General features: G+C 53.3%; 2 protein-coding genes across 3 annotated transcripts; one reads left to right on the top strand and one right to left on the bottom strand.

Annotated features, from left to right (window-relative positions):
- Positions 1-59: 59 nt before the first annotated feature.
- Positions 60-7,939, top strand: Srrd (SRR1 domain containing). Its single transcript, XM_027955889.3, has 7 exons — positions 60-245; positions 2,830-2,870; positions 4,196-4,452; positions 4,544-4,642; positions 6,321-6,475; positions 7,021-7,066; positions 7,439-7,939. The coding sequence occupies exons 1-7, from the start codon at positions 82-84 to the stop codon at positions 7,688-7,690; spliced, it is 1,014 nt and encodes a 337-aa protein (XP_027811690.2). The 5' UTR covers positions 60-81; the 3' UTR covers positions 7,691-7,939.
- Positions 6,997-23,704, bottom strand: Tfip11 (tuftelin interacting protein 11). 2 transcript variants are annotated; one of them, XM_027955877.2, is made up of 13 exons: positions 23,616-23,704; positions 21,805-22,022; positions 19,399-19,552; positions 19,004-19,160; positions 17,279-17,406; positions 15,277-15,429; positions 12,745-13,272; positions 12,548-12,654; positions 11,744-11,912; positions 10,858-11,101; positions 10,327-10,469; positions 9,735-9,900; positions 6,997-8,398 (listed from the first exon to the last, which is right to left on the bottom strand). In XM_027955877.2, the coding sequence occupies exons 2-13, from the start codon at positions 22,011-22,013 to the stop codon at positions 8,043-8,045; spliced, it is 2,514 nt and encodes an 837-aa protein (XP_027811678.2). In that variant the 5' UTR covers positions 22,014-22,022; positions 23,616-23,704; the 3' UTR covers positions 6,997-8,042. The 2 variants fall into 2 exon arrangements, with proteins under 2 accessions (XP_027811678.2, XP_071471144.1); XM_071615043.1 differs by lacking the exon at positions 23,616-23,704 and adding an exon at positions 23,347-23,438.
- Positions 23,705-25,373: the final 1,669 nt, after the last annotated feature.

Raw genomic sequence — 25,373 nt, 5'->3', positions numbered from 1 at the left:
CCGCCCCCTCACGCGGGCCGCGAGCCGCCGCGCGCTAGTGACGTCAGGCCGGCGCGCCGCTCGGCGGTGACGTCAGGGCCAATGGCGGCGGCCGTGGCGCTGGAACCTTGGGTGCAGGCGGCCCCGCGAAGGAGGCGCTCGGCGGCGGCGAGGCGGCCGCGGCGGAGGGAGGCGGAGGTCGGCGGCCGGGAGGCACAGCCCGAGGCGGACAGCGGAGTCGTGCTGCGTCGGCTCCGGGAGGCCCAGTGAGTGCGGGCCAATCCTGGCGGGCAGAGGCGCCTCGCAGGGCTTCGGTCGCCCTAGCTGTACGGTGGGGACGGGGACGTGCTGCGCACCTGTCCTGGGGCCACTGTGAGGCTTTAATGCAGGCGACTCGCCCGCTGCGGACCCGGTCTATTGTAAGCGCGTCTCGTTCCTCCTGCGGCAGTGACAGCTGCGCCCATGGCGTTCCCCTTTGTGGGACGGGCTTGCAAACACGGCCCGCGTAGGTCAACCCCGGGATTCCAATGCAGTGGACGGAACCGTCTCCTGCCCGCGGAGAGCGCCGGCCGGGCATGGCGCTTCCCGCCCGGCCCGAGGTTGGTTGGTGTTGGTATTAGGAACACGTGACTGTCACCACCACCATTAGTTTTGGGATGGATGCTGTGTGCCTAGCACTGGCTTAAACCGTCTACACACGCTGTTAGAATGCTGGTAGCTCAAAGAGACATGGGCGAGGCATGGAACCAGCTTCCAAATTCAGATCGTTGTGACTCCAAAACCTGTGCTTTCATCTTGTCATTATTCAGGACTCTTATTCTACCCAAATCCCCCCATACCCTGCCCTGTAGTTAGAAAGCACAGAAGTGCCCAACACAGGAGGTATTTAGTAAATGCTACCTACTACTGTTTAGTATTTTTATTTACTTGCAGTCCTGTTAGAGCTCAATAACTAACAGCTTTAGCCGTGATTCACATCAGTGAGTGAAGAAATATCACAAGAGATAGAAGTTAGATTAATTTCTACCAGAGGGTCCTGTGAATCCAAACCGTTAACCAACTGGTTGAGACTGGGAAATAAAAACAATTCTTTCTAAGATCTCTGAAGGTGCAATGAAAGTGAATGTGTCTTGGGGCTTGGGGTAACTGTGTGTGAGAGTGACAGTGGTCTCACTAGGTTGCCCAGGCTGGCCTAGAATATAGATCCTCCTGCCTCAGCCTCCTGAGTGCTTTTCCCTATCTGTTTTAGTTGGCTTTTTCACTGATGTGACTAAACGACCTGACCAGAACAACTGTAGTAGAGGATAAGTTAGGGGGCTCACAGTTTCAGAGGTCTTAGTCCATAGAAGGCCAGTTCCATTCCTTGGGGCTGGAGGTGAGGCAGAGAGAACATGGTGGAAGAGTATGGCAGAGGAAGCATCTCACATCGTGATCAGAAAGCAGAGAGACTCCACTGGCCAGATACAATCATAAGCCCCTAAGCCATACCCTACCCTTTAATTACCACTCACTTAATCCTTATGGGGATCAATTCACTGATTGGGTTAAGACTCTTATAAGCCAATAATTTCTCCTCTGAACCTTCTTACATTGTCTCACATGTGACCTTTTGGAGGACACGTCACATCCAAACCACCACAATATCTCTATTCACTGTTATTTCCTCAATTTCTTCAGAATCTCCCAGGAGCTCCCCGCTTCTCCCAGCACTCCTCTATGTCAAGTCACCACTGCCCTGGATAGGGAGGGGCCCAGGGCTCTACATGCTGACTATGCACGTATTTGCCAGTTGACAGCATTGCCATGCAGAGTGGAGCTCTGCTTTACCTGTTGTGAGGAACCTGGGCAACCTCTGGGCAGATGTTTTTCAATACTGTCCACTCCTTCCTGAACCCCCTAAATAGTCCCTGGCTTATGGCTTGTGGAAGGCAGATGACCTGAGCAAAGACACCAAACACTTCATTTGTCTCTTCTTTTACTCTCCCCTTAGAATCTTTTTTTAAAAAATATTTATTTATTTATTTGGTTAGGCCAATACCTTTATTTTGTTTACTTATTTTTATGTGGTACTAAGGATCGAACCCAGGGCCTTGCGCATGCTAGGTGAATGCTCTATTGCTGAGCCACAACCCCAGCCCCCTAGAATCTTTTTTTAAAATCTTTTTTTTTATTGTGGCAAAATGCACATAACATAGTTGATCATCTTAACCATTTTTAAGAACATGCTTCAGCACTTCCACGGTGTTAAATACATCCGTAATGTCATGCAGCGGTCACCCCCACCTACCTCCATAGGTCTTTCATCTTGTAAAACTGAAACCCCGTACACATAACACGGCAGTTTCCACCTCTCCTCCCAACCCTGGCAAACACGTTTGTCTCTATGATTTTGAATGTTTTATATGACAAAGACTATGGAGTACCTGCTGTGTGGCACTGTACTAAGAATGTCAGACCACTGCATTCCTCCTGTCGCCCTCCATGTGGGAACAGTTTTTATCCCCATTCCAGACATGAGGAGACTAAAGCTCAAAAACAATCAAAGAATTTAACGATTTATTGAGCTGTAACAGTGCCAGGCATGGTTGTGGACTAAGGATGCCAAACGGATCCAGATCTGCCCCTGGGCACCTGAGGCCTCCTCCCGGAGGCCCTCTCTGTCCCCAGCAGAATATATGAGGACCCTGAACATGTCAAAATTTGTTTCCCTTCTTGTCATTCAGTCAGTAAGGGTGGGCTCTGCACCGGAGGTCCCTTCACCTCCCATGCAGCCAACTTGTCGTCAGGAGGTCACAGCTCGGGCAGCCCTGACACGGGTGGGAGGTGAGCATGCTATACTTTTCTCCACAGAGGGGACCTGCTCGTCTCTGACTTCTGGAGCGCAGCCTTGGGTGAGTACCACTGGCCAAGGGGACGGTGGAAGGAGGGAGAGGAGGATGTGGATATGGGCAGAGAGGGGAATGTAACCCTCCTTGGAGAGCACCTTGCTTCACAGAGCTGTGTTTGTGACTCCCCCTTAGGGCTGTGTCTCTTGGCAATTAACTAAATGTGACGCTCAGTTTCTTTCTCTGTGAAATGAGGGTAATAACATCTGTATCCTGTAACATAGGCATGAGAATTAAATGAGACAATTTGGTGCTTGGAACCGTGCTTGCCCGCTGCACAGAAGGCAGTAAATACTGACTGTCCTTATCATTATTGCTGTGGCTTATTTTTATCCTGTTCTTCTTCCTGGACAGCACGCGGCAGGCTGTTTCCTGCCATCGTGATCCTTTCCTACATGTAATGTGGCAACATGATATTCATGCCCTGAGTGAGCTTACCATGGGTGTCATTTTTATTGAGGGCTTTTTTTTCCTTTATATTTTAGTTATTTTTATATAACTTTGCAGGTAGCATCTTTATGCATAAAGCTTGTGCCAAATTTAGTGTGATCTATTAGGATAAAGTCCCAGAAGCGGAATTAAGTGAAAGGCAAGTGACCAACTCCGTGTCCGTTATCATGCTGTTTCCAAACAATTTTTCCCCCAAGTCTCTTATCAGCAAGAACCTAAAGAGCCAGTTTTCCTGCGCAGCTCTCCTAGCCTGGGGTCTTATGTAAAGACAGCTTTGCTGATTTGACAAGTGAAAATTGCTATCTTGTTACTGGAATGCATGGCTTTTTGTTTTGTTTTGGATGTAGCTTTGTTCAACAGAATTCAGTACCAATATAATAAAAAAAGGGACAAGAACCTGCCTCTGTGGGACAGGAGTTCAACAGAACAGCATTCATTAGGTTCTTGACACCTTCAGCCTTTTTTTTTTTTTTTTTAACTTTTACATATGAAATATTTCTACACCTTGACATTTATAGTGATTTTGAAAGTTATGCTCCTCTAATCTAAAAAGTATTTCAGAGCGTAGCTTGCAATTACCAAACGTCTCCCGTCAAATTAGAGTTGAGTTCACATTCGAGTTTTAGAGGAAACCGCCCATGAGGGAAAGCCACGTTTTGTTGAAAGTCTCTCTTGGGTCTGGGGCTGTGGGGGTCCTGGGCTGTGGGGGTCTGGGGCTGTGGGGGTCCGGGACACAGATCATCTGTCTGCCCTGGGTGTGGCTGTATGTGCCGGGCAGCTTTTCTGTCTGAGAGTTGAAGCCGTCTTGCCCTGGGTCTGGTGGCTTGGCTCACAGGGTCAGAGCGTGGCCCCTGATGCACCTTGGCTGCGGGCTCTTTCAGAAACCATCAGCCAGTGTCTTACAAAACAGCTGGGACAACTGGAGGCTCCCGTAGGGACCCTTTCAGATGCCCTTGGAAACCTGCATCTCACCTCACCCGATGAGCAGGATGTGGCCCCTGACCCCAACCCAGGAGAGGCCCTGGTCAGGGGAGTCTGCCACATCAAGTGTGTGTGCTACGGCATTGGCAGCTTTGCCACCTGCGTCACAGCAAGAACCCAGCTTGCGTTTCTGCTTCTGTTCCTGGAAAAGTGCCAGGTGAGCATCGGACCCGCCTGCACCCCCCCTCCCTGGCCTCGTGCACTGTGCTGTGGGTGTTTGGGCTGAGGCCACTCTTCTTCCCTCGCAGATCCCCAGAAGTCACTGTTGGGTCTATGACCCTCTGTTCAGCCAGCTTGAAATCGCTGTTCTTCACTCCCTCGGGGTGACTGTTCTCCCTGAGAACGAGGTGAGCGGTGGGGAAGCGGGTGGGCCACATGAGGATCCTGACCAGAGCAGAGTGCCTCTCTGCGGTGGTGGTGGCCCCTCTCCACCACCCACTTCCCTCCCCGTGTCTGTACAGTGTGACTAATCAATCAGTCACCCACATTTTGCTTTATGTCATGGTCCTGTCAAAAAAACTTACACAAAGAGCATGAACCACAGCAAGTCAGGTTTGCAAAATTTTTGTGAGGAGTTTTTGTCCAAAAATTATTCTAAGTTGGTATTTGCTGCACTACCTAAAACTCAAGAAGGCACAGTCCGGGTGCGTCAAATGAGTCTGTCTAGTCAGGCTGCACCCTGTCCCGGGAGAGGTAGTAAAAGGGGACAGAAGACCTGGCTGGGACCTGTGAACAGGTCCTCCGCTGCCCCAGCACCTCCAAGAGCTTTGACATTCCCAAGGCCTCTGAAGGAGAAGCCCTTCCACAGGACAGGACAGAAGCCAGGATGCGCAGAGACCTCTGAATCTAGATTTGCATCCTCTTGGGGATTAGAGGATCATTTGATTCCTCTGTGTCCTGAAACTGCCATTTCATGGCTCATTACATAACCTCCAACAAAGGCCCTGCTGACAAGTCGGTCCCCAGTGCTGACAGGGTCCTGGAACACTGGTGCTCAGTCCAGATGGTCTTCTGAGTGCCTTCTCTGGGCTGGGCAGGGAGCTTGCCAGAGACCAGGATCACCGAGAGCCAGTCCACTTTAGGGAGCCTATGGCTACCAGGGCGTGTGGCCTGTGAACCCCAGTGGTGAATGCAGCAGTGTAGTGGGGTGCTGGGAAGGACAGGGAGCTTCTCTGGGTCTGAACTGGGGTTTGAAGATCTGCCAGGAATTTGCTAAAGGGACAGAACCAGGACTGCAGGAAGCTTATGCAGAGCTGGATGATGAGGAGTCCACTGAGGTTTCTTATTAACATAAAGGGGGCTGGGGCTGGGGCTGGGGCTGGGGCTCAGTGGTGGAGAGCTTGCCCAGCATGCATGAGGCCCTGGGTTCCATCCAACACAAAGGAAGCTGCAGGTGGAGAAACCACAGAGGTGGCAGCAGCCATACAGCCAGGGAGTTTGGCTGTAGAACAGTGGTCTATGCTCCCGGGGGACATCTGAAGGGGATCTGCAGAAAGTGAGACAGGAGGCAAGGATCACTAACTACAGTACATGGAGACACCACAGCTGTCCCTCCTGTCCTTTTTGATAGTGACCCAAGAAGCCCCCTACCTCCTCCAGAGCTTTCTGTGCTACTGGGGCATACCTGTTAGGCATGATGGCCTCCCAACACCCCATCCCACATAACAGTGTAGACTAAACTGGAACAAGCTCCAGTTTTGTCCACCTGGGGTTTAGTTGTCTTTTTTTTTTTTTTTTTGGTGGCCGGGGCAGCGGTGTTACTCAGGAGCACTTGTCTACTGAGCCCCGTCCATCCCTATTTTGGTGTTTTATTTAGAGACAGAGTTTCACTAAGTTGCTTAGGGCCTCACTGTTGCTGAGGCTGGCTTTGATGAGATCCTCCTGCCTCAGCCTCCAGAGGCACTGGGATGACAGGTGATGCTCAGTTGTCTCTTAGCTCATGTTGACATCTGTCCTGAGGTCTCCGTCACCTGCTGAAAGAAGTATGCCCTGCCAGAGGTCACACTTGTCATTTCATGTTCCCAGGAAGGAAAGCGGAGTATTTGTGGCCAGCCCACCGTCTTCTACATGCCCCACTGCGGGACAGCCTTGTACAACAACCTTTTATGGAGCAACTGGTCAGTAGATGCCCTTTCTAAGATGGTCATCATCGGGAACAGTTTCAAGGGCCTGGAGGAGAGGTAACCCCAAGAACACTGCCATTGGGTCAGCCCAGAGGTGACACCCACAGCAGACTGCCACAGGCAGAGTGCATCCCCTGCCATCCTGCCCTAGGAAATGCTGCTCTGTAAGGAAACAGCTAAAGGGGGACAGTCAGGTTTTGAAGTGCTGGGGATGGGCACCAGGGTGTCACACACACCAGGCAAGTGCTCTGCCACCGAGCCTTGTCCCCAGTCCAAGTCAGATTTTAGACCCTCAGTCAAGCTGTGCAGCAGTTTAGAGTCTCTTTACAAATAATCTCTCCCCTAGTGACAGAGGTGTCCTTGAAACACTCTCCATATCTGCCATAGCTGCCCACTGCTCCGCCCCCTTTCACCTCTGATGCTCAGGTGTGCTGTCATCTCCTGGGGACACAGGCAAAAGCCCTAGGTCTTCACATCCTCTGTTTAACCTCCCCTGGTATTTCTTTAACTCTTACTATATTTAGGTCATCTCACTTTCCTACAAGTCTTAATTTAAATAAAACCATCTTCACACCTCATAATTGTATTATTTTAATTTCTAGGTTGTTGACAAGGATTCTGCAGAAAAATTACCCTTATGTTGCAAAGGTATCTGAATAAAGGGGCCTGGCGGGAAAAGGGTGGAACCACTCCCCTGCTCACTGTGGAGAGTCCAGCTTTGCTCCGGGTAGACACTCTGCCAGTGGAGACAGTGACAGCACTGTACCATCAGCAACCCTCTCCATGGGGGTGTGTTCCAGAGAGCTGTGACATTTCAGCACCCCCTTAGTGTTTTCCTGATTGCCCCTATATCAGGGTCACTGTCCAGCACACCACTGTCCTAGGGGTGTCAATGCCCTGTGCTAGAGCATCAGTAGTCTCCTATTCCTTATTTTTTCCAAGGGACGAGGTGGTGAAATTTAGCAGGAAGTGTGGACCCTGGTGTGACTGATGTCATCATGTTTGAATTTTTCTGCTCAGATTCTGGAAGGGCTGGAGGAACTCGAGCTGCCTCAGACACCCCAGTACACAGACACCTTTAATGACACCTCTGTTCACTGGTTCCCTGCACAAAAGCTGGAACAGCTCTCCAGGGATGTGTGGGCATTTGGGGAAGAACCAGAGTATCAGGACTGCGAGGACCTTGAAATCATCAGGAAGATAACGATAGACCCTGTTGCTGACCTGCACTCACTACAGTGCACCTCACCAGCTGAGGTGCTTTTAGGATGATGTATAGCCTGAGAACTCAGTGTGAAGACCGACACTGGTCAGCCAGGTGCGGTGGCACATGCCTGTCATCCCAGCAGCTCAGGAGGCTGAGGCAGGAGGACTGTGAACTCAAAGCCAGCCTCAGCAACTTAGCGAGGCCCTAAGCAACTTGGTGAGACCCTGTCCCTAAATAAAATATTAAAAAGGGAGCTGGGGATGTGGCTCAGTGGTTAAGCACCCCTGAGTTTAACTCCAGCACCCAGAACAGGACTGATGCACTTGTAAAGCAGTGTTCTTCCTAGTGGCCTGGCCTGACCTCAAAGATAATCAAACACTGTTCGTGCACATCGCCTCTGTGAGGCACCTCTCTGGTCTATTTGGCCATGTCGATGAGGCTCTGCAGGGAGGTGGGCACCCAGGTCTTCTCACCCTGGACAAACACCACCCCCCGGTCAATGTAGATCACGATGCGGCCAAAGGTGTACAGCTGCTTCCCCTCGTGCCGCTTGCCGATGACGGGCATGAACACGATGTTGTGTTCCTCGGCCTTGGTCTCAATGAGGTCCTTAAAGTTCATGGGCACAGAGCTGGAGGCCACACCGATGCCCCTCTGGGCCATGTTCTCGGCCTCACGGCGCTCCTGCATGGCCTCGTACTGGAAGTCCTTCCTCCGCTCCGTGTGGGTGAGGTAGGCGATGTTCTCCCGCGCTCCCGGCTGCATGTAGGCCCCTGAGACAGGGAAGGGAGGAAAGGCGTAAGGGAAACTGACCATCACTTGATCTAGTCTGGGCTGTGCTCATGACTCACCCGAGGGCAGCTCTGCCTCAGACTCAAGTGACTGGGGGGACTTTGGACAAGCGGACAGTATCACAAAAACTAATCTGTAGATCAGACTGATGTCGGATAACCAGGGTAAACCGCCAACATAAATGGGAGGGTCCTCCTGACTGCCAGCAACCTTGACTTCAGTCACGGCTCCGTCTCCAAAGTGTCCCCCAGAGCCTCCACTGCATGCTGGCCGCTCTTAGTACCCTGGGAACTCATTCATTCCCAGCGCGGCCATCTTAGGCCCTTGGCTCCGCTCTGGGACACCTGCCGTGTTTTAACTTATCCACTCAGGTCCCCGACTCTAGGAGAGCAGAGCCTGGAGGGTGACGGAGGGCCACAGACACTGAGGGCTCCAGGCAGGGAATGGTTCTGGGAACATGAAACCTGGGGGTGGCTGGGGGAGAATGTCTAGAGAAGGTGAAGATGGACACAGCCCTCGAGGGACCTGGACAGGAGAGCAGCACAGAAGCTCATCTGCCTCATTAAAGAGTGTGTAATGACGTCACCTGTGAATTCCAGCTGTTTTCAGGAAACCCGGTGAATAGAATTAAAAGGGGACAGAAATGACAGTCCCAGCCACCACCCTGCACCGCCATGTCCCTGAGCAAGCCGAGCCACTAGGCCCTGAAACGCATTAGATGAAGCATGCTGCAGCCCCAGCGGAGCTGGCCAAGCGCATCAATGGCCTTGGCTCAGGCAACCGCACAGGACTGGGACGCTCCCAAGTGTCAAAATGTGAACCTAAAACTGACTCCTCATCTAGGCAGAGTGACTTGAGCAGCTCTGGGAACAGAGACCACGTCACCGTGACCTAGCACAGGCCCCAACCCATGTAATCCCTCTGTAACCAATGAGGAACGTGGAGCCCAGAGAGGTTAAGCAACTGCTCAGCGAGACACCGTCCACCCTGACCCCAAAACCCCCGCTACAAGCTACGGGCACAAGCAGCACCCCAAGGCCAGCTGGCTGGCACAGGGAGCCTCCAAAGCACCAGGCCACGCTAGGCTGGAGCAGCAGCGTCTGAATCCAGCTGCAGCCAACCTCCATCAGGGAATAGGCCCCACCAGCCCAGTGGACCTGGGCAGCAGACATAGTGGACAGAGAACTGGGTCCAGCAGGCAGCTATCCATGTACTACGCAGGCAGCCTGTGGATCCCAGAACCCGGGTGCTGTCATTCGTGTGTTTAGAGACCGGGGATGTGGGGCCAAGACCTCCACCATGGGGATCCTCACTCACCAACATTAGAGGACACCGCCCTGTTCATGATGTCCAGTGCTTCATTAAACTTGTCCTTGACAGATGGATGGGCCAGCACCTGGTCTGAGAACATGGACTTCCAGCCCAGGTACCACTTGGTGATCTCCTCGTAATTGGGGCCATTACTGAGCCAGGAGCACAGCACCTGCCGGGAGGAAAGGGAACCTTCACCCCACAGCAACAGCAGGGCCACCTTCCCAGAGCAGCCCTTGTGTTGACGCTGGTCCTCCAAGTGAGTGACACCACTTGACGGGTTTCTAGGAGCTGAGAAGTGGCACTTCAGAGCAAGGACTTCAGAGCCAGTCTGTGTCTAAGTGCCCTTACAGGAAACCTGCTGAGCTCGGCCTCCATGTCAGGGATGTCACAGTCCCTCCCCCACAGGACTGGGAGGAGTGACACAGAGCAGAGAGAGTGCTCAGGGAACAGGGGGGCCACTGTCATGACAGACAATGCCTCCCCTTGGTGATGTGTGTTCAAGTGGAATCGCAACTATAGTCAAGCCTTGCCAGAAAATCAAGGAATGTCCCCACCCTGCCACCTCTCCTCCCACGACAAAGCAAACCAAGTGCACCTGGAGCCACTTGGGGAAGAAGTGCTTCTCGAGGAGCCCCACCAGGCTGGAGACGGAGATCATCCCCTCCCAGTCGATGACCCAGTAGAAGGCGTCCATGTGCTGCTGGTGGGGGTTGATGACCAGCTCACCCAGACACATCCCTGCAGGAGAAACCGTCCCCAAGGTCAGCCTTCCTACCAGCAGAGCCACGGACGACATCGGTCTTTAAGCTGCATTTAAAGGTCATTTTAAGCGCTCACCATAGCGATTCTTAAAAAATCACTTTTTTCCTCTTACCCCCAAATAACCCCCTAGTAATTTAGAGCGCGACCCCACGGCCATCCCAGAACGCCAACGGCTGTGCTGCTTCCAGGGCCAGAAACGGACCAGCCAGGAAAGCCATGACGCAGTGACCTGCACATCCCCACTGCAGGCTTTCAATCGATGCCACGGTAAACAGCAGGAGGGACCCCAGGGCGTTTCTCCACCGCTGACCGCAGGGCCAGGGACCCAAGGCCACGACTGAATGCACGCTCTCCATCTCCTCACCCAGCTTGGGCACGATGTTCTTGACCATGAACGCCTCCCAGGAGCCGGGGGTGAAGACGTCCTTCCAGGGCTGGAGGATGAGCTTGGCCGAGGAGTCGCTGGGGTGCCACTTCTGCAGGGCGCTGGACAGCTTGCTGCGGATGGGGGAGTAGAGGGGCTCCAGCCGCGCCTGCATGAGGGGCAGCCACGGATGGATCCAGGAGTGGATGGGGACCGTGTCCGTCAGGGGATTCCAGTTGTCCACCTGCAGAGGGTCAGGGAAAAGAGCAGCTGATGCAGCCTGAAGCCATCTGGAACCCACCCCGTGCGGCTGTGGGTGAGGACTATCCTTGAGGAGGGAGGCCCTGCTCTCCTGGCCCAGGCCACGTCCCTTTCCATTTATCTTCCTGATGCTGGGGACTGAACCAGGGCCTTGGCCACAGCCCCGTCCCCAGCCCTGTTTATGTTTAGATAGGGCCACACTAAGTTGCTGAGGCTGGCCACGCACCTGTGACGCTCCTGCCTTAGGCTCTTGGGATCGTGGCCTGTGCCACTGTGCAGACTGTCCCTGGCACTCATGTAGATGACCCAGCCTCCCCTCTATGGTGACCAAGGTGCCTATAGGCATTTCACATTCCATGTCCCCGGAACTAAGACACCAACCCCAACAAACACATGACGTGTTAAACCTCAGAGACCCACGAGGCTAATTTCATTGAAACCTCAAGAAATGAATTCCCTCTAGAAGGCCTGGGGGAAAGTCCCGAGGAGAGGGCTGGACTCTGCCACAGGACAAAGGGCTGTGCTGATGGACTCTGAATTCCAGGCATTCTAACAGCGGAAGGCAGGAGAAATGCTCCACAGTCCCAGGGTCGCTGACCACAGCTGTCCCCAGGGCTCGGCCTACCTCCTTCTGCAGCTTGGGGAAGATGAGCTGGTCCAGGATGTTGTCCAGGATCCACACGGGGATGATATGTACCCAGCTGTCCAGGAAGTCCACCATTGGGTCACAGTTTCTTGGCTGCCACTGGTTGACGATATTTCGAACAAAAGGCATCCAGACTTCCCAGATGAGCCTGCGGCAGGCAGAGGGCCCTGGTTACCCCAAGGATGGGTTTCCAAGCACCCCAGCCACCACCACCTCCCTAACCCTGACCACAGAACAAGGAAAAGCAACAGCACAGAAGCAGCCAGAACCAGAACCGGAGGCCCCACCTGGCTAACCTGACCTCCCCTGCCGGCCTGCTTGGCCTGGGTCCCCCTGCTAGTGCCCACCCGCCTGGCAAGTCTGCTGCAGATGACACAGGCTCACAGGCCCCAGCAGAAGGCTCCTTTCCAGGTTACAGATGCTGTCCCACCTAGAGCTCTACCCACAGCTGACACCTCTGACCCTCTGGGCCATAGCTTGATGTCCCTTCCTGAGTGACCTCTGTTCCGATTCCCACTCTAAGTAAGTGCTCGCCCTCGTTACTCGCTACCATGTACCCAGCAGGCTGCACGGTGGACCAGAGCTGGCTGCAGTCCCCCAGGTAAAGCCTAGCACCCAGCATGTGGCTGGCCCTGAACAGACACTTGACAACCAGGCTGAGCAAGCAGGGAGTGGTTTAAATTCCCAGAGCAGAACCGGTGCGCAGCAGGTTAACACGGACACCTCCACTGTCCCCTGCCTCCAGCGACCCCCGGGCCAGGAGCGCAGCGCCCACTGTGGTACCTGTGAAAGGCATCTGCGGAGAGGTCCTGACCGCCGTGGGACAGGATCTGGTCGTTCTCCAGGAGGCTCTTCCACTTGGAGATGATCTCCGTGCCGTAGGTGCAGTCCTGAGGAGAAGGGCGTCAGCCGGCCCTCCCGCTCTGCCCTCCTCAGCAGGGCGCGCCCCAGCCCAGAGCGGCCACAGCTCCCCAGCTCACCTTGAGGGGATCCCACTCCTTGAAGTAGTCCTTCATGAGCGGGTAGACGATGGCCACGGCCAGGTCCACGCGGTCCGACATGCGGTACTCCTCGTAGTACTTGTCCTGCAGGGTCTGGAAGACGCGGGCGCACTCGTCCAGGGTGAGGGGGTTGGGGCAGCTGGGCTGCATGCGCCGCTCGCACTCCTCCACCATCTCCAGCACCCGGCTCAGGTTGGAGATGACGCGCTCCTCGTGCTCCAGGACCTCGGTCATCTTCTCCAGCTCGTGGGACAGGTTCACCACCATGTCCCGCTCATACTGCAGCTGCCGGTCGTTCTGGATGATCTCCTGCTCCGTGAGGTCGATGAGCAGCTGCAGGTTGTGCTCCAGCTCGGGCAGGGCGAAGCCGGGGGCTTTGGCCTCCTTGCCGGGCAGGGGTGGCAGCTGGGACTGCGGCGGGAGTCCGTCGTCGGGCACGTTGTGCTTGTGGCTGATCTGGCTGTAGCTGTAGTAGACCTTCTGCTCCCGGCCCGTCATGTCAATGACCTGGAGCGGGAGCAGAAAGGACACGGGTTAGCGCCCACCATTGCTGCCCGTCACCAGGATGTGGGCAGGAGTGTCAACCACAGCTTAGCAGAGCTGTGAGAGGGCAGCGTGTCTCAAGGTGGCTCCATGGGGGACTAGATCAGAGGAGGCTCGGGGACAGAACGGGTGCAGAGAGCCCGAGGCTGGATCCCTCTGAATGATCCAGACGGAGGACCTTAGGAAACAGGACATTTGAATAGGGACTGAGTGTTAGCAAAGGAACCTATTTTCATGGAAAAGTAGAAGCTCTACTCGTCAAAGCAGCTAACAAAACTTGATAATCAAAATATGGCCTTTTGGTAAAAGCTACACACAGATGCCCAGAAGCACAGGGAAAGACCTAAAAGGAGGTGTATAAGGCGTTCAACTTTGGTGACCTTGGGAGGGTGGGTACTATTGTTCATGTTTTTATTCTCTGAATTTCCTAATTTCTTAAAATGCCCTACACATTACTCTTGTAATAAAATTTTTAAAAATATAAAAACAATAAACATAGTTATTGGACTAAGGCAACTTAGGAATGAACTACTTCTAACATTTTAGGAAAACTGAGGGAATCTGAGTGTGGCCTGTGCCTCTGAATAATCATTTGTTGCTTTAAATAAGAGTGACTAGCCTAGAAAGAGCTCCCAGGGCTTCAGCCCAGATCCGACTCAACCTCGCTGGGTGGGACCTAGCACCTGTTCCTGATTGTCCCCAGATAACATGCCACGCAGCATGCTGGGCGAGTTGAGAACACCACCGGGGCTTCTTTGAGCTGGTGACACCTGTCCTCTGCCTGGCCACGGGCAGCCATCTCCACTGCTCTCAGCCCTTGGGAAGGCGACGGGAATGAGCACTGCAGGAGCACATGACAGTGGCATCCTTGCTGGAATGACTCCCAGGCCACCCACTCAGAGATGGCAGAGGAGTGGCAGTCTCCGTGGGCTGGAGCAGCAGTGGGGAGCAGGGACTGCGGCCATACTGGGGAGAGCCTGGGCATGAGGAGTCAGGGCCGAGGAAGCCAGGGCGTAGGGGCGGTTCCCTGAGGCAGCGCAGCCTGGGCCCAGTGAGCAGTGGGAGAGCAGAAGTGGGGAGACCTGAGTGGAGACTGCAGGAAAGTGCAGAGCTGACCCCGAGGACTCATGCTTTAGGGACCTGACTGGATACGCCTGGACAGCAGCGGTGACCCAGGAGCGACGTCACTCCCCAGCCAAGCACAGCCTGCTCTCGGGCCTCCTCTCAGCCTGCGAGTTCCACCTCTTTCCTTGTCACTTGAGTAAACCCCACCCCTTTCCCCCTGGCCTTGTTGTACTGTCCATGAAATTCATTCTCCAAATATTTGAGACAAGAACGCAGAAAGAAAACGAGGATGAGCTGCTGGGGTCAGGACGGCACGGCTGGCTGCTACCTTGGGGTTGGTGCCACTCGGCAGGCCCTGCGTGGTCAGCTGCCGACACAGGACGGACTCTCCAGCTACAGAGGCCCACAGCGCATGCAGACTCCATCCACCAGCAAAGCAGAACTTTGGGCTTGAGCTCAGACTCCAGTGTCCCCAGCACAGTGCCCTGACACTCCCCACGCTCCCGGCCAGAGTCGCTGCCAGCTTCCCGGCACGTAAGGCCTGGGCGACTTCTGTGTTCTTTATCTTGGTGGCTGTCCTAGGAACCTCTCCTCAGCCTCAAGTAAAGCTTTAGGTGCAAACTAACTGCCAAAACCCAAACCAAACCTGAAAAAAAGCTGAAGGTCTAGCAAAGTGGAAGGATCCAGAACAGTCCTGCCACCTCTGGAACCCTGTCACATTAAGAACAAGGACATGCGCAGATTTTAAAGACAGGAATGTCCCACCAGGGCAGGAGGAGAGGGTTCAAGAAAAGCAGCAGCCTGACGGAAGGCAAGAGAACCTTAGGAAATGGCCAGCCATCACCGTCACCCTGGGCGTGGCTTCTCTTTCCCCCATCCTGGACCAGGTCCCCAGCCCCATACCTTGACCTGAGAAAGTTCCTTCTGGGGAGCCGTGAGCTTCTTGCTGATCCTGCCCTTGGCCTTCAGCTCCTCCACCGTCTTGTAGGAGTACTTGGGCTTCTTCTTGCTCCCACTGGGGTCTTTTCTCCACTGGCTCAGCTCCTTCTGAAACTCCTGCACCAGAGGCACGCAGTCAGTCTCCATGGGGAATACCACTGTTCACAGGAGGTGTGGCCACTGAAGCCACCAAGACAATCACCAGCTGCCCAGATGAGCGTGTGCCGGGCTCTGCATGAAGAACTGTGCCATGGGACACTAAGCCACCTGCTGACACTCCCTGATGCCCACCCTCCCACAGGTTCCGGAGGCAGGTGCACCCCATAGAAACGAGAACAAAAAAAAGGAAAGGCAGCGTTTACTGAGCACAGACTCTAGGCCGGCGCTACGCTAGTTTTCAGCTGCCCTCCTGTAAAACTCAGGAACACCACGTGTAAGATTAAGTACAGGAGAACGCGGCTCCGACTGGAAATAATGTGAACCCGGGTGCTGCAGCCTGCGGGGCCAGCTACTCAGGGGACTGAGGGAGGAAGGTCAAGAGTTCAAGAGCAGCCTGGACAATTCAGTGAGATCCTTCCTGGGGATGGAGCTGAGTGCACCTAGCACAGGCAAGGCTCTGAGTTCACTCCCAAAACTGCAAAATGACTTCTCTGAAGGAGAAAGAGTCTAGGCTAAGGAGACTCCGTCCAGCCCTCAGAAGGTCCAGCTTTTGTGACTGTCCCTCTTTTTCTCACACTGGCTTAAATCTGTACATTTTTTTTTTCCTCAAAAAGACTTCTGAAGCCAGGCACAATGGTGCACACCTGTCATCCCAGAGGCTCAGGAGGCTGAGGGAGGAGGATCATGAGTTCAAGGCCAGCCTCAGCAAACGGCGAGGCCCTAAGCAAGACCCTGTCTCTAAATAAGATACAATAGGGCCGGGGTGGGGTTCAATGGTTGAGGGTACCAAAAGAAACAACTTCTGAAGTTTGGGATACTCTGGGAAAGTCTCTCGATCTCCTACAGCAACACTTGCCTGGAGCTGAGCAGGGGAGAGCCCTTCAGATGGCCACGCCCCCATGGGTGTGCTCACTGCCCGCCACTCCTGGCTGGGCCACCCGGCTTGCCTACTTAACACAGACACCTGTGGGCTTCTGCACAGAGTCGTCAAGTACACTTCATCAAACGCCTCCTCCCACTTAACAGGAGATGGTGGGTGACAAGAACAGCAATGTCAGGCTGCTTTGTAGCATCCTACTTTTGCTCATGAGCGCCAAGGGACAAAGAGCTGCCCCTTGCAGCTGGAGTATAGCCACGCCAGGACCCCAACAGCCACGGAGGCCAGGAGACTGTGGCAGCCCCCTCCCTCCCTGTTGGGTCTGCCGCCCTCCTCCATGGTCTCCCACGTTCCCATCAAAGAGTTTCTCATGCACGTCCTCTGGCCTCTCCATTCTCCCTGCTGCTAGCACCTTCTCTTCCTCTGGGTCTCAAATGAATACTGCAGTCCCCCCAAGATTTCCCAGGCAGCTCGACACCCAGCCTCACTTTCCGCCTAGGCACCTCCTAGTACACCCTCTCTCCTTCCCCCCGTACTGGGGATGAAGCCCAGCAGCCTTTACCACAGGACTCCATCCCCAGTTCTCTTCCTTTTTTATTTTGTGACATGGTCTTGTTAAGTTATTGAGAGTTGTGCTCAATTTCTGAAGCTGGCCTTGAACTTGCGATCCTCCTACCTCAGCCTCCTGAGTCACTGGGATCACAGGTCTGCACCAGTGCACCCGGCACATCTGCCATCTCTCCCCACTGTCATTGCCTATATACTGCCCAACGGGCGCTATGTCCACTCAAGAGACACCCAGTCTCCAGCAGAGTACCCAGCCTATGGCCAAAATGAACACCTGAAGACTGAGAGGACGCATGAGAGGACGGACAGGCAGCTACCACAGTGGCACGGGACACCCCACCCTCATCTCCCACCTTCCCTTACCTCTTCGGCTTCTTCTTCCGAGTCCACCACAGGGAAGTCCTGCAGGGACTGCGTGGTCCGCTCCGAGCCATAGGCCCCCACGGCTCCTTTCCCTTTCCTCTGTTTGGCTTCGATGGGGTTGATGATTCCTGCCAACCCAGCAAGAGACGAAAAGTAAGGCTTCAGATCAGATCAACCCGTGGACTGAACAAGCCACTTGAGTAGCACACAGTCCTGGCTCCTTACACAAAATTTCACTGCCCTAAAGGAGCTCTGTGGCCTGTCCTTGGAACACTGTCACGTCCCACATGGTTTCAAAGTTCTGAGCATTTATGCTGCTAACAGTTTGTTGACCTTGGGTTATTTATGTCCCAAACACAGATTTCCACTGCTACTCATGCTCACTGTGTTAGTGGACAAGAAAAGAACAAGTCCCCTGCAGTTGAGAACACAGGCGTGCGAAATCTGACACTCCACCCCTTGAAGGCTCAGGCACAGAGGTTCGAGCTACCAGACATAGCGCCTCCACCTGAGGGTGCTGCCTTCCACACGGGGTTCCTCAAACATGGGCCAGGAGCCCACCCCGCCCTATCTGCATATTCACACCATGTTCAAGCCCTGCACGTACACGTGACAGACATTCACAATCAGGACTACAAGACGTTAGCGGTGATCCCCCTGAAGTCTGCTAAAGCTCAAGGTCACCCCTTCTCCATCCCTCCCAGTCACCATCACCTTCTTTCCACTTCCTGTACTTCCCACACAGCTAATGTTTCCAACCCAACCCGACTGACTGACAACAACCATTTAAGACTGGAACTCCAACCACAGAGGACACTTCAGACTGCATCAGGTTGGTGACCATTCGTAGGAAGAAGCTCAAAAAGGAAAAGTTCCTGCAGGAAGGGGCCTATTGCCTGATCTGTGTGGCTCTGACTCAAGAGATGTGGGAGAGGGACAGTGACTCACTGGAGCTGGTGGGGGAGGACCAGAGGAGACCGTGTAGCAGAGCAAGGACAGACTCGCCCAAAGCCACAGCCACAGGTCCCAGCTGCTGCGAAGGCCACTTAGAGTCATACTGACACTCATGGACCTTTTCCTGGGAGGGAGGCACTGGGGACTGAACCCAGGGGCACTGTGGTATGAGCCACATCCCAGCCCTTGCTGAGGGCCTCGCTAGCTGGCTGTGGCTGGTCTCAAACCCAAGGCCTCCTGCCTCAGCCTCCCAGGTAGCAAGCGTGTGTCCCTAGCCCCAGTTTTTGTTGTTTGTTTATTTGTTTTTACCAAAACCCTCATGAGCAGGATCACAAACTTTCCCTGGGCCTTCAGGGCACAGGATGGTTCCCATAAAAAGCATAGTGTATAGGAGTGGGACACTACATCTAGACAAAGGCCACATGCAGGCCGAGGGACCATATGATCCAGCTACACTCCTGCCACGCACAATACAGAACTTTAGGTGAAACAGGCTGATGTCTAAATGTTGGCCACTGATCCATGTTTTAGAAACCCGAGTCAGGACACAAGGAAGCCATGTCACGTCACGTCAGCCTGGTTCAGACCTTAGTACTTTCTCTCACTCAGTGTCTTTTGTTTAACTGGGTTTTGAGACAGCAAGGGAGCCAAGGAGCACAACCGTCCTGCATGGGCAAACGAGGCCAGAGAGTCAGAGTCCCCTTAAAAGGGAAAAGGCGGAGAGGAGCGAGCCCGGCCTCCCCACAGGACTCCAGGGAGCTGCTGCCGTACCCTGTGCGTTCTTCCCAAGACCTCGCCCAGGGACGTAGCCCATCTTCTGAAGAAGCTTCTGCCCAATTCCCTTCGTGTGTCTTTCCCAGCTGCCAAAGTCCATGAAAGATTTGGTTCCTCCTGCAAAACCTTTCTGGCTGGGCTTAAAATTGCCGCCCTGCAAAACAGAATGACCAAAGTTTACTTGTGAGAAAAACTTGCAGAAGCCTGACCCATGAGAAAATGGCCTGATGGCTACAGAGCACTACAGGAAAAGAGCATCATGAACCAAACAGATCAGTGACGCCCGTCAAGAAGGAAGAGATCCCACCGCGTGAGAGGGCCTGCTGAGCTTCCCTGCCAGGAAGCCTCTGGAGGACATTACTCAGGTGACAATCCTGCGATAAAGACTCTACCGTTTTTAACTTCTTTGGTCCAAAATCTTTAGGAAAGTCTTCCTGCTTAATCGGTTTCTCTTCATCCTCAGAATCTTCCAGCACTGCCTCCTCAGCCGCCCCTTTCTTGAGCCCTGCGCTGATGAAGTTGACGGGTGCAGAGTAGTCGCGGGCCCTGCAGGCACAGACGCAAGCCCTGGTCAGTAAAGAACTCTTCTGCAGCTGGCCCTGTCTGGAACTGGGCTCACAAGGAAGTCCTCAGAGCGGACTCGTGGGATCCATTTTAAAAGAGTAACACAATTATTTGGGCTGAGGCTGAGGCTCAGTGACAGAGCACTTGCCTAGCACGTGTGAGGCACTGGGTTCCATCCTCAGCACCACATATAAATAAATAAATAAAGGTCCATTGGCAACTAAAAAATTATTTAAAAAAAAAAGAGTAACATATTTATTTGTATGTCAGTATATGAAAAGGACCCCAGGCCAGGCTTCATGTGATCACATTTAACATGTTTACCTGGGACGTTCAATTCAAATTTATAGCTGAAGATACATCAATAACAATATTGAGGGGCTGGGGCTGTAGCTCAGCGATAAAGCGCTTGCCTTGCATATGTGAGGCACTGGGTTTAATCCTCAGCACCACATAAAAATAAATAAAGATACTGTGTGTTTATCTACAACTAAATATATATTTTTAAGATATCAATATTGAGTTAATTATAAATTCAAGATAAAACTTGATGACCTAATTTCCCTTTTACACTTTTTAAAATCTAATCTACCTTAAAAGTATTTGTTGTAAACATTATTTCAAGTCCAATAATAAAATAGGAGTAGAAATTCAAATAGATAAAAATCATACTCAAGGGCTGGGGATCTTGCTTAGTTGGCAGAGTGCTTGCCTTGAATGCATAAGGCCATGGGCTCTATCCCCTGCACCACAAAAAAAAAAACAAACACATACACAAGTAAAATTCACTAAAAGATTATATGAATGTGAAGTATGTTAATAAATATATTAATTGAACTTAGAAGCTCATATCCACTAAATTCATTTAAATATGAGAACTAAACTAAAACACCCAGGAAATTAACCTTGTGAAATGTACTATTTAAACCGTGACTGCTTCAAGACCAACACTTACGGTAAGTCACTAACCCAGCTCCTTTTGTGTGAAACAACCCTGTGTGGTTAGAGGAACACAGAAAAGATGTCCTGGAAAACTGCCAAGTAGAGTGGTGCTTTATAAAAGGACTGAGCTAGGCATTAAACACCCCACAGGAGCAACAGAACTCAGGGAACTTTTTCCTAAAAGATGCGACAATTTGGTGGTTTAGAGCCCAAACTCCAGAACCACGGAGCTCCAGGTTTTGTTTCCAGCTTGGTTTCTGCTTCGCTGTATGACTCTGAGTCTTAATTTCTTCACCAACAACGAGGAGGATAGTAATGGCCCCTTTGTCCTAAGGGAACGGAGCCCAGTCTATGAAGTCCGCAGGACGAGTGGCCAGTATCTGTGGGCTACTCCTATCAGCCCTTGACCATGCAAGTCTTGACCTCTGACCTACGTATCATATGCTTTTACACCTGCTGCGGGTGAGAGGAGGCTGAACAGACCCCTAGGTTCTTTCACCCTGTTCTTTCTGGGAAAAAGACACCCCTTAGGGGCCCAGCCTCAGGAGTCCACAGCCTGGAGGCACACATGGGTGAGTGAGTTGAGGCCAGCATAAGCAAGACTCCCACCCCAGGGAGAGGACCTCTGGCCTACACTCTCACCTCCTGGCCACCACCCTAGCCTACCCCCGCCACACTGCTGCTGGGACCACAGCCTTGGCCTCCTCAAAGAGCTCTCTGCCATCACTGGGGCTCCCTGCCTCCTTCGCACACCTGTGACAGGGCTCTCCCCTTCCCCTACAATCCCGTCTCAAGTCCCACCCCCTCCTCTCCAGCCTACAGATCTTCAGTGCCCTGTGGACACCTCGGGCCTCCAAACAAGGTCCTCTGTACACTCACCCTGTCCCACCACCTTAGCCCCCTTCCATTTTCCTATCAGTTAAGGGTCACTTCTCCAGGGAACTCTTCCCTGACCTCCCAGAATAAGCTAAATACCCTCCAGGGCATTCTTGCTTCCTTCCTGTCCTAAATCACAGTTATAGTTACTGAGTTGTAGATTAAAACCTGTTGTTACCCACTAAAGTCTGAGCTCCAGGGAGACAGTGTAGAGCACAAGGCCAAGTATGCAGTAATTATTCAGTGACCACATGCTGATGGCTACATAAGTGAAGGACAGCCTGGGAGGACCTGCTCCTCCTGCTGACGCAGCCAGGGGACTCCATAAGGCCAGGAGAAGCACTGCCAGGGAGCGGCCCCCCACTCCCATCCTCCCCACTTCCTAAGGCAAGGGGGAGGGCCCATGCAGCCAGTACCGTTTTCCTCCAAAACTGGGCCTCTCCTCATCTGAGTCACGCTCGGCCCACACCCCATAGGTGGCCTCCTCCTTGGTCTGCCAGTGGCGCTGCCGGTGGGGGTTGAACTCATTCTGGAGGTCCCAGTCGGTGATCTCAAAGTTCTCTCGCTCATCGTCATCATCGTCCATGTGGCCTTCCCCGTCCCGGTACAAATGGGACAGAGACATGGCCAGTTACTAGGGAAAGGACAAACAGGACACAGTGTGTGATGAGTCCTGGAGGCAGCAGCTTGAGGATTTCCTGGGAGTTTCTACTCCTGGCTGCCCTCAACACTTCCTCCAAATTCAAAGTTCACCAAAATCATTGTGAATATTCAACAAAACAGATACTATTTCAGAAAAAAACAATCAGTACTAAGTGATGAGATCTGTAGCTGTGATAAGATCTGGCTCTTTCTTAAATTGAGATTGATAACTGCACCAACATTAAAGAATGCTTGCAAAGACGATTCAATGAGGCACTTAAAAGTCACTGAACACCTGGCATGGTGTCGAATGCCTTTAATCCCAGCAAGATGGGAGGCTGAGGCAGGAGGATCACGAGTTTAAGGCCAGCCTCAGCAACTTAGCAAGACCCTAAACAACTCTGCAAGACACTGTCTCAAAATAAAACAAAAGGGCTGGGATGTGGCCCAGTGGTTAAGTGCCCCTGGGTTCAATCTCTGGTACTAAAAAAAGCAAAGAATATTCTTTTTTGGTACTAGGGATTGAACTCAGGGGTACTCAATCACTGAGCCATATCCAGCCCTACTATGTATTTTAGAGTTGCTAAGCACTTCGCCATTGCTGAGGCCATGGCTTTGAACTCGCGTAATTCTCCTGTCTCAGTCTACAGAGCCACTAGGACTACAGGTGTGCGCAGACCCGCTGGGCAAAAAAAAAAGTCCTTTTAAAAATTAAAAACAACTGAGCTCACAGCAAATAGTCAAGAAACAACAGTTCCATGCCGCAGTTCATCACCATTGGTTGTGTTGGACTACAGACCAAATCTAGCAAGGTGACTGCAATCGGGCAAATTAAAATCATTGCCTGAATTCAAACCCAACTCTACCAGATACTCAGCGCGTGAACCTCAGTGTGTATAAGGTGCCAAGCATGATGCCCTACAGAGTAATACTCATTATGTGACACCCATTGTGTTCTTGTCTACCGACTGTTGCAAGTGGCCTTCAGGGTCAGGAGATCCCTACTTCCTCGGGCAGTGGCCGACTCCGGTCAGCTGTGAGAAAGCTGTCCCTGCTTCCTCCCACTGGGGCACTGCTTGAACGCAGCAGCTCCACCTCACCCAGGAGTGCACAGGCGGGACATGTTCTCAAAGGAGGGGTAGGCCCCAGGTTCACTGGATTAAATTACACTATGCCTCCTGGGACACAGGGAACAGTGGAAACCCCAGGTCAGTCACAGGCTGCAGGGCCCCCGGTAGATGCCAAGTACACACTGGGCGCTCGAGGCTGGCTACTTGATGGCGGCATCGAGACATTTCTGCAAGAAGGATACTTACACCACGCAAAGGGAAGCATCTGTCCGGGTGCCAGTGCTGGCAAGGCCCAGGCCAGGACTCGGACCTGCCTCTACCCTGCTGTCTAGGAGTCCCCAACTCCGCCCAGGCCGGGACTCCCCGAGGACCCCAAGCGGCGCCGCCCCTCTTCCGGCCGGGGCAGGGCTCTCTGCGAAATGGACCCCACGGCGGAAAGGCCACGGTCCGCCCACCCCTCGCCCTCGCCCGCACTCCCTGCGGGGCAGCATCCCCCTCATCCACGTCCTGCTCACCTCTAAGAGCCGCCCAGCGAACCGAACACAGCTCCGCACGCTCCGCGAAAAGCCCTTCCCGGCGGTGGCCTGAACCCGGATGTACCCGGGCCGGCGCGCCGGAAGTGACGTCCCAACAGCGGAAGTGTCGCGCTGGTTGCCTTGGCAGCTCTACAACGCTAGAGCGGGTCGGTTCCTGTGGCAAGGGACTAAGGTAATAGAAGAGAGAGGCAGAGGCGCAGGGCCCGTGTGTCTGGGGGCGGAGTTCCCCGCCGCGACCGCCTCCCCGCCGCGACGGCCCAGCTGGGGTGACTGGCGAGGATGTCGTTGAGCCGGCTTGGCCTAAGGAGGCGCCTGTGCCAGGCCGCGACCCTGAATCTGTACAGTGGGGATGAAGGACTGGCTCCCAAGAGGGGAGCGACGGAGAGTGGCCGGGGACGCGGCGTTCAAAAGAGAATGACGAACGTCAAGGCTGCGAATTCCTAGCCCTCGCTGTAGGCGCCGGCGTGGGCTCAGTAGTCGCCTGGTGCCAGAGTTTGGGGACAGTGACGGGCTAAGCGGGCCAAGTCTAGAGCTCCCAGTATTCTCTCCAGGAATATTTTCCTGTCTTCTTTCCAACCGGCTGGCGAATAAATCCCTCCACTCACTGGTCTAATTTAAACGCGCTGCGTGCCCACAGGACAGGACCCGCCCTGCGGGAAGCGCCCACCCGGGGACTCCACGCAGACAAGGAGCGCGCCGGCTCCGGGCTTCCCTCTCGGTCCAGCCGTGTCCCAGCTGGGCCTGGAGCCAGGCATCACACCACGGGAAGCCCTCACCCCCACCCCACCACGCAAAATGGTTGAGGATTCAGTAAAATGAACTGTGTAGGCAGGGGAGACTGTAGCTGGCACACAGTAGGTGCTTCGGAAGCGTTGGTTGTTCCTCTCATCTCCGTGTGATCAAAAAGATCCAGGAGGCGATCGCTGTAAGTGTACATGAAGTACTACTGGATGTGGTGTGGCTTCCATGGTTGCTATGAATTCAACGAAAACCTACATAAAGCCAGTTAAGCATGGCTCTCCTAGGAACGGGGACTGTGACTGGATGGTCTCTCTCTCTCCACAGAGATACGTGGAGTCACTGTGCATGACACATGGTATGTACTCTAGAAAGAAACTAGAGACTGGGGTTGGAGCCCAGGAGCAGGTGAAGGGAAGAGCAGAACACTGCAAAGTCCTCAAGCAGATTGAGGGAAACAAGGAGAAAAGATAGGGTTTTAAGTCTGGGCCTGAAACTAGACACAGGTTTATATGTTAAGGCCAAAAATAAAAGGAAGCTTGGCTCCTCCTAACTGTGTTTCTGGCTTTACCAGACTTCAGAGCTGCAGGTAAGTGGATGGTGAGGGCAGCTGATGCCCATGGATTCACTTCGTCAGATGCACCTCACTGGGTGGTTTTGGGAGAGGGGAATCTTATGGACTGTCATGAGACAGGAGTGCAGACTGGTCACATGATGAGCAGGTGCACTGTCAGGAGGTAGACAGAATGAAGTTATGCGCCAGTTGTTAAAATGCCCCAAGAAGATCACAGCCTTGTTCCCATCTTAGTCCTGCCAAAGATGCAAAGTCTAATCAGGAGGATTTAACAGACAAACCCAAATAAAGGGACATTCTACAGAAGAGCTAGCCTGTAACCTTGGAGTGCCAAGGCCATGACAGTCAAGGGAAGACCTGGAACTGCTCCAGACTGAAGGAGACTACAGAGATGTGACAACTGAATGTCATATGTGGCATTGAAA

This window comes from Marmota flaviventris, chromosome 1 (assembly GCF_047511675.1).
Source record: "Marmota flaviventris isolate mMarFla1 chromosome 1, mMarFla1.hap1, whole genome shotgun sequence".
Taxonomy (NCBI): Eukaryota; Metazoa; Chordata; class Mammalia; order Rodentia; family Sciuridae; genus Marmota; species Marmota flaviventris.
This window is presented reverse-complemented; position numbering and strand designations above follow the sequence as displayed.

Excerpts from the sequence above, each read along its gene's own strand:
- Srrd (XM_027955889.3), top strand. The coding sequence starts at position 82 with ATGGCGGCGGCCGTGGCGCTGGAACCTTGGGTGCAGGCGGCCCCGCGA. Across the intron at positions 4,643-6,320 it reads CTGTTCTCCCTGAGAACGAG|GAAGGAAAGCGGAGTATTTG; the intron begins GTGAGCGGTGGG and ends TCATGTTCCCAG. Across the intron at positions 7,067-7,438 it reads ATTACCCTTATGTTGCAAAG|ATTCTGGAAGGGCTGGAGGA; the intron begins GTATCTGAATAA and ends TTTTCTGCTCAG.
- Tfip11 (XM_027955877.2), bottom strand. The coding sequence starts at position 22,013 with ATGTCTCTGTCCCATTTGTACCGGGACGGGGAAGGCCACATGGACGAT. Across the intron at positions 19,553-21,804 it reads CCCAGTTTTGGAGGAAAACG|GGCCCGCGACTACTCTGCAC; the intron begins GTACTGGCTGCA and ends CTGTGCCTGCAG. Across the intron at positions 11,913-12,547 it reads TCCGCAGATGCCTTTCACAG|GCTCATCTGGGAAGTCTGGA; the intron begins GTACCACAGTGG and ends TGCCTGCCGCAG.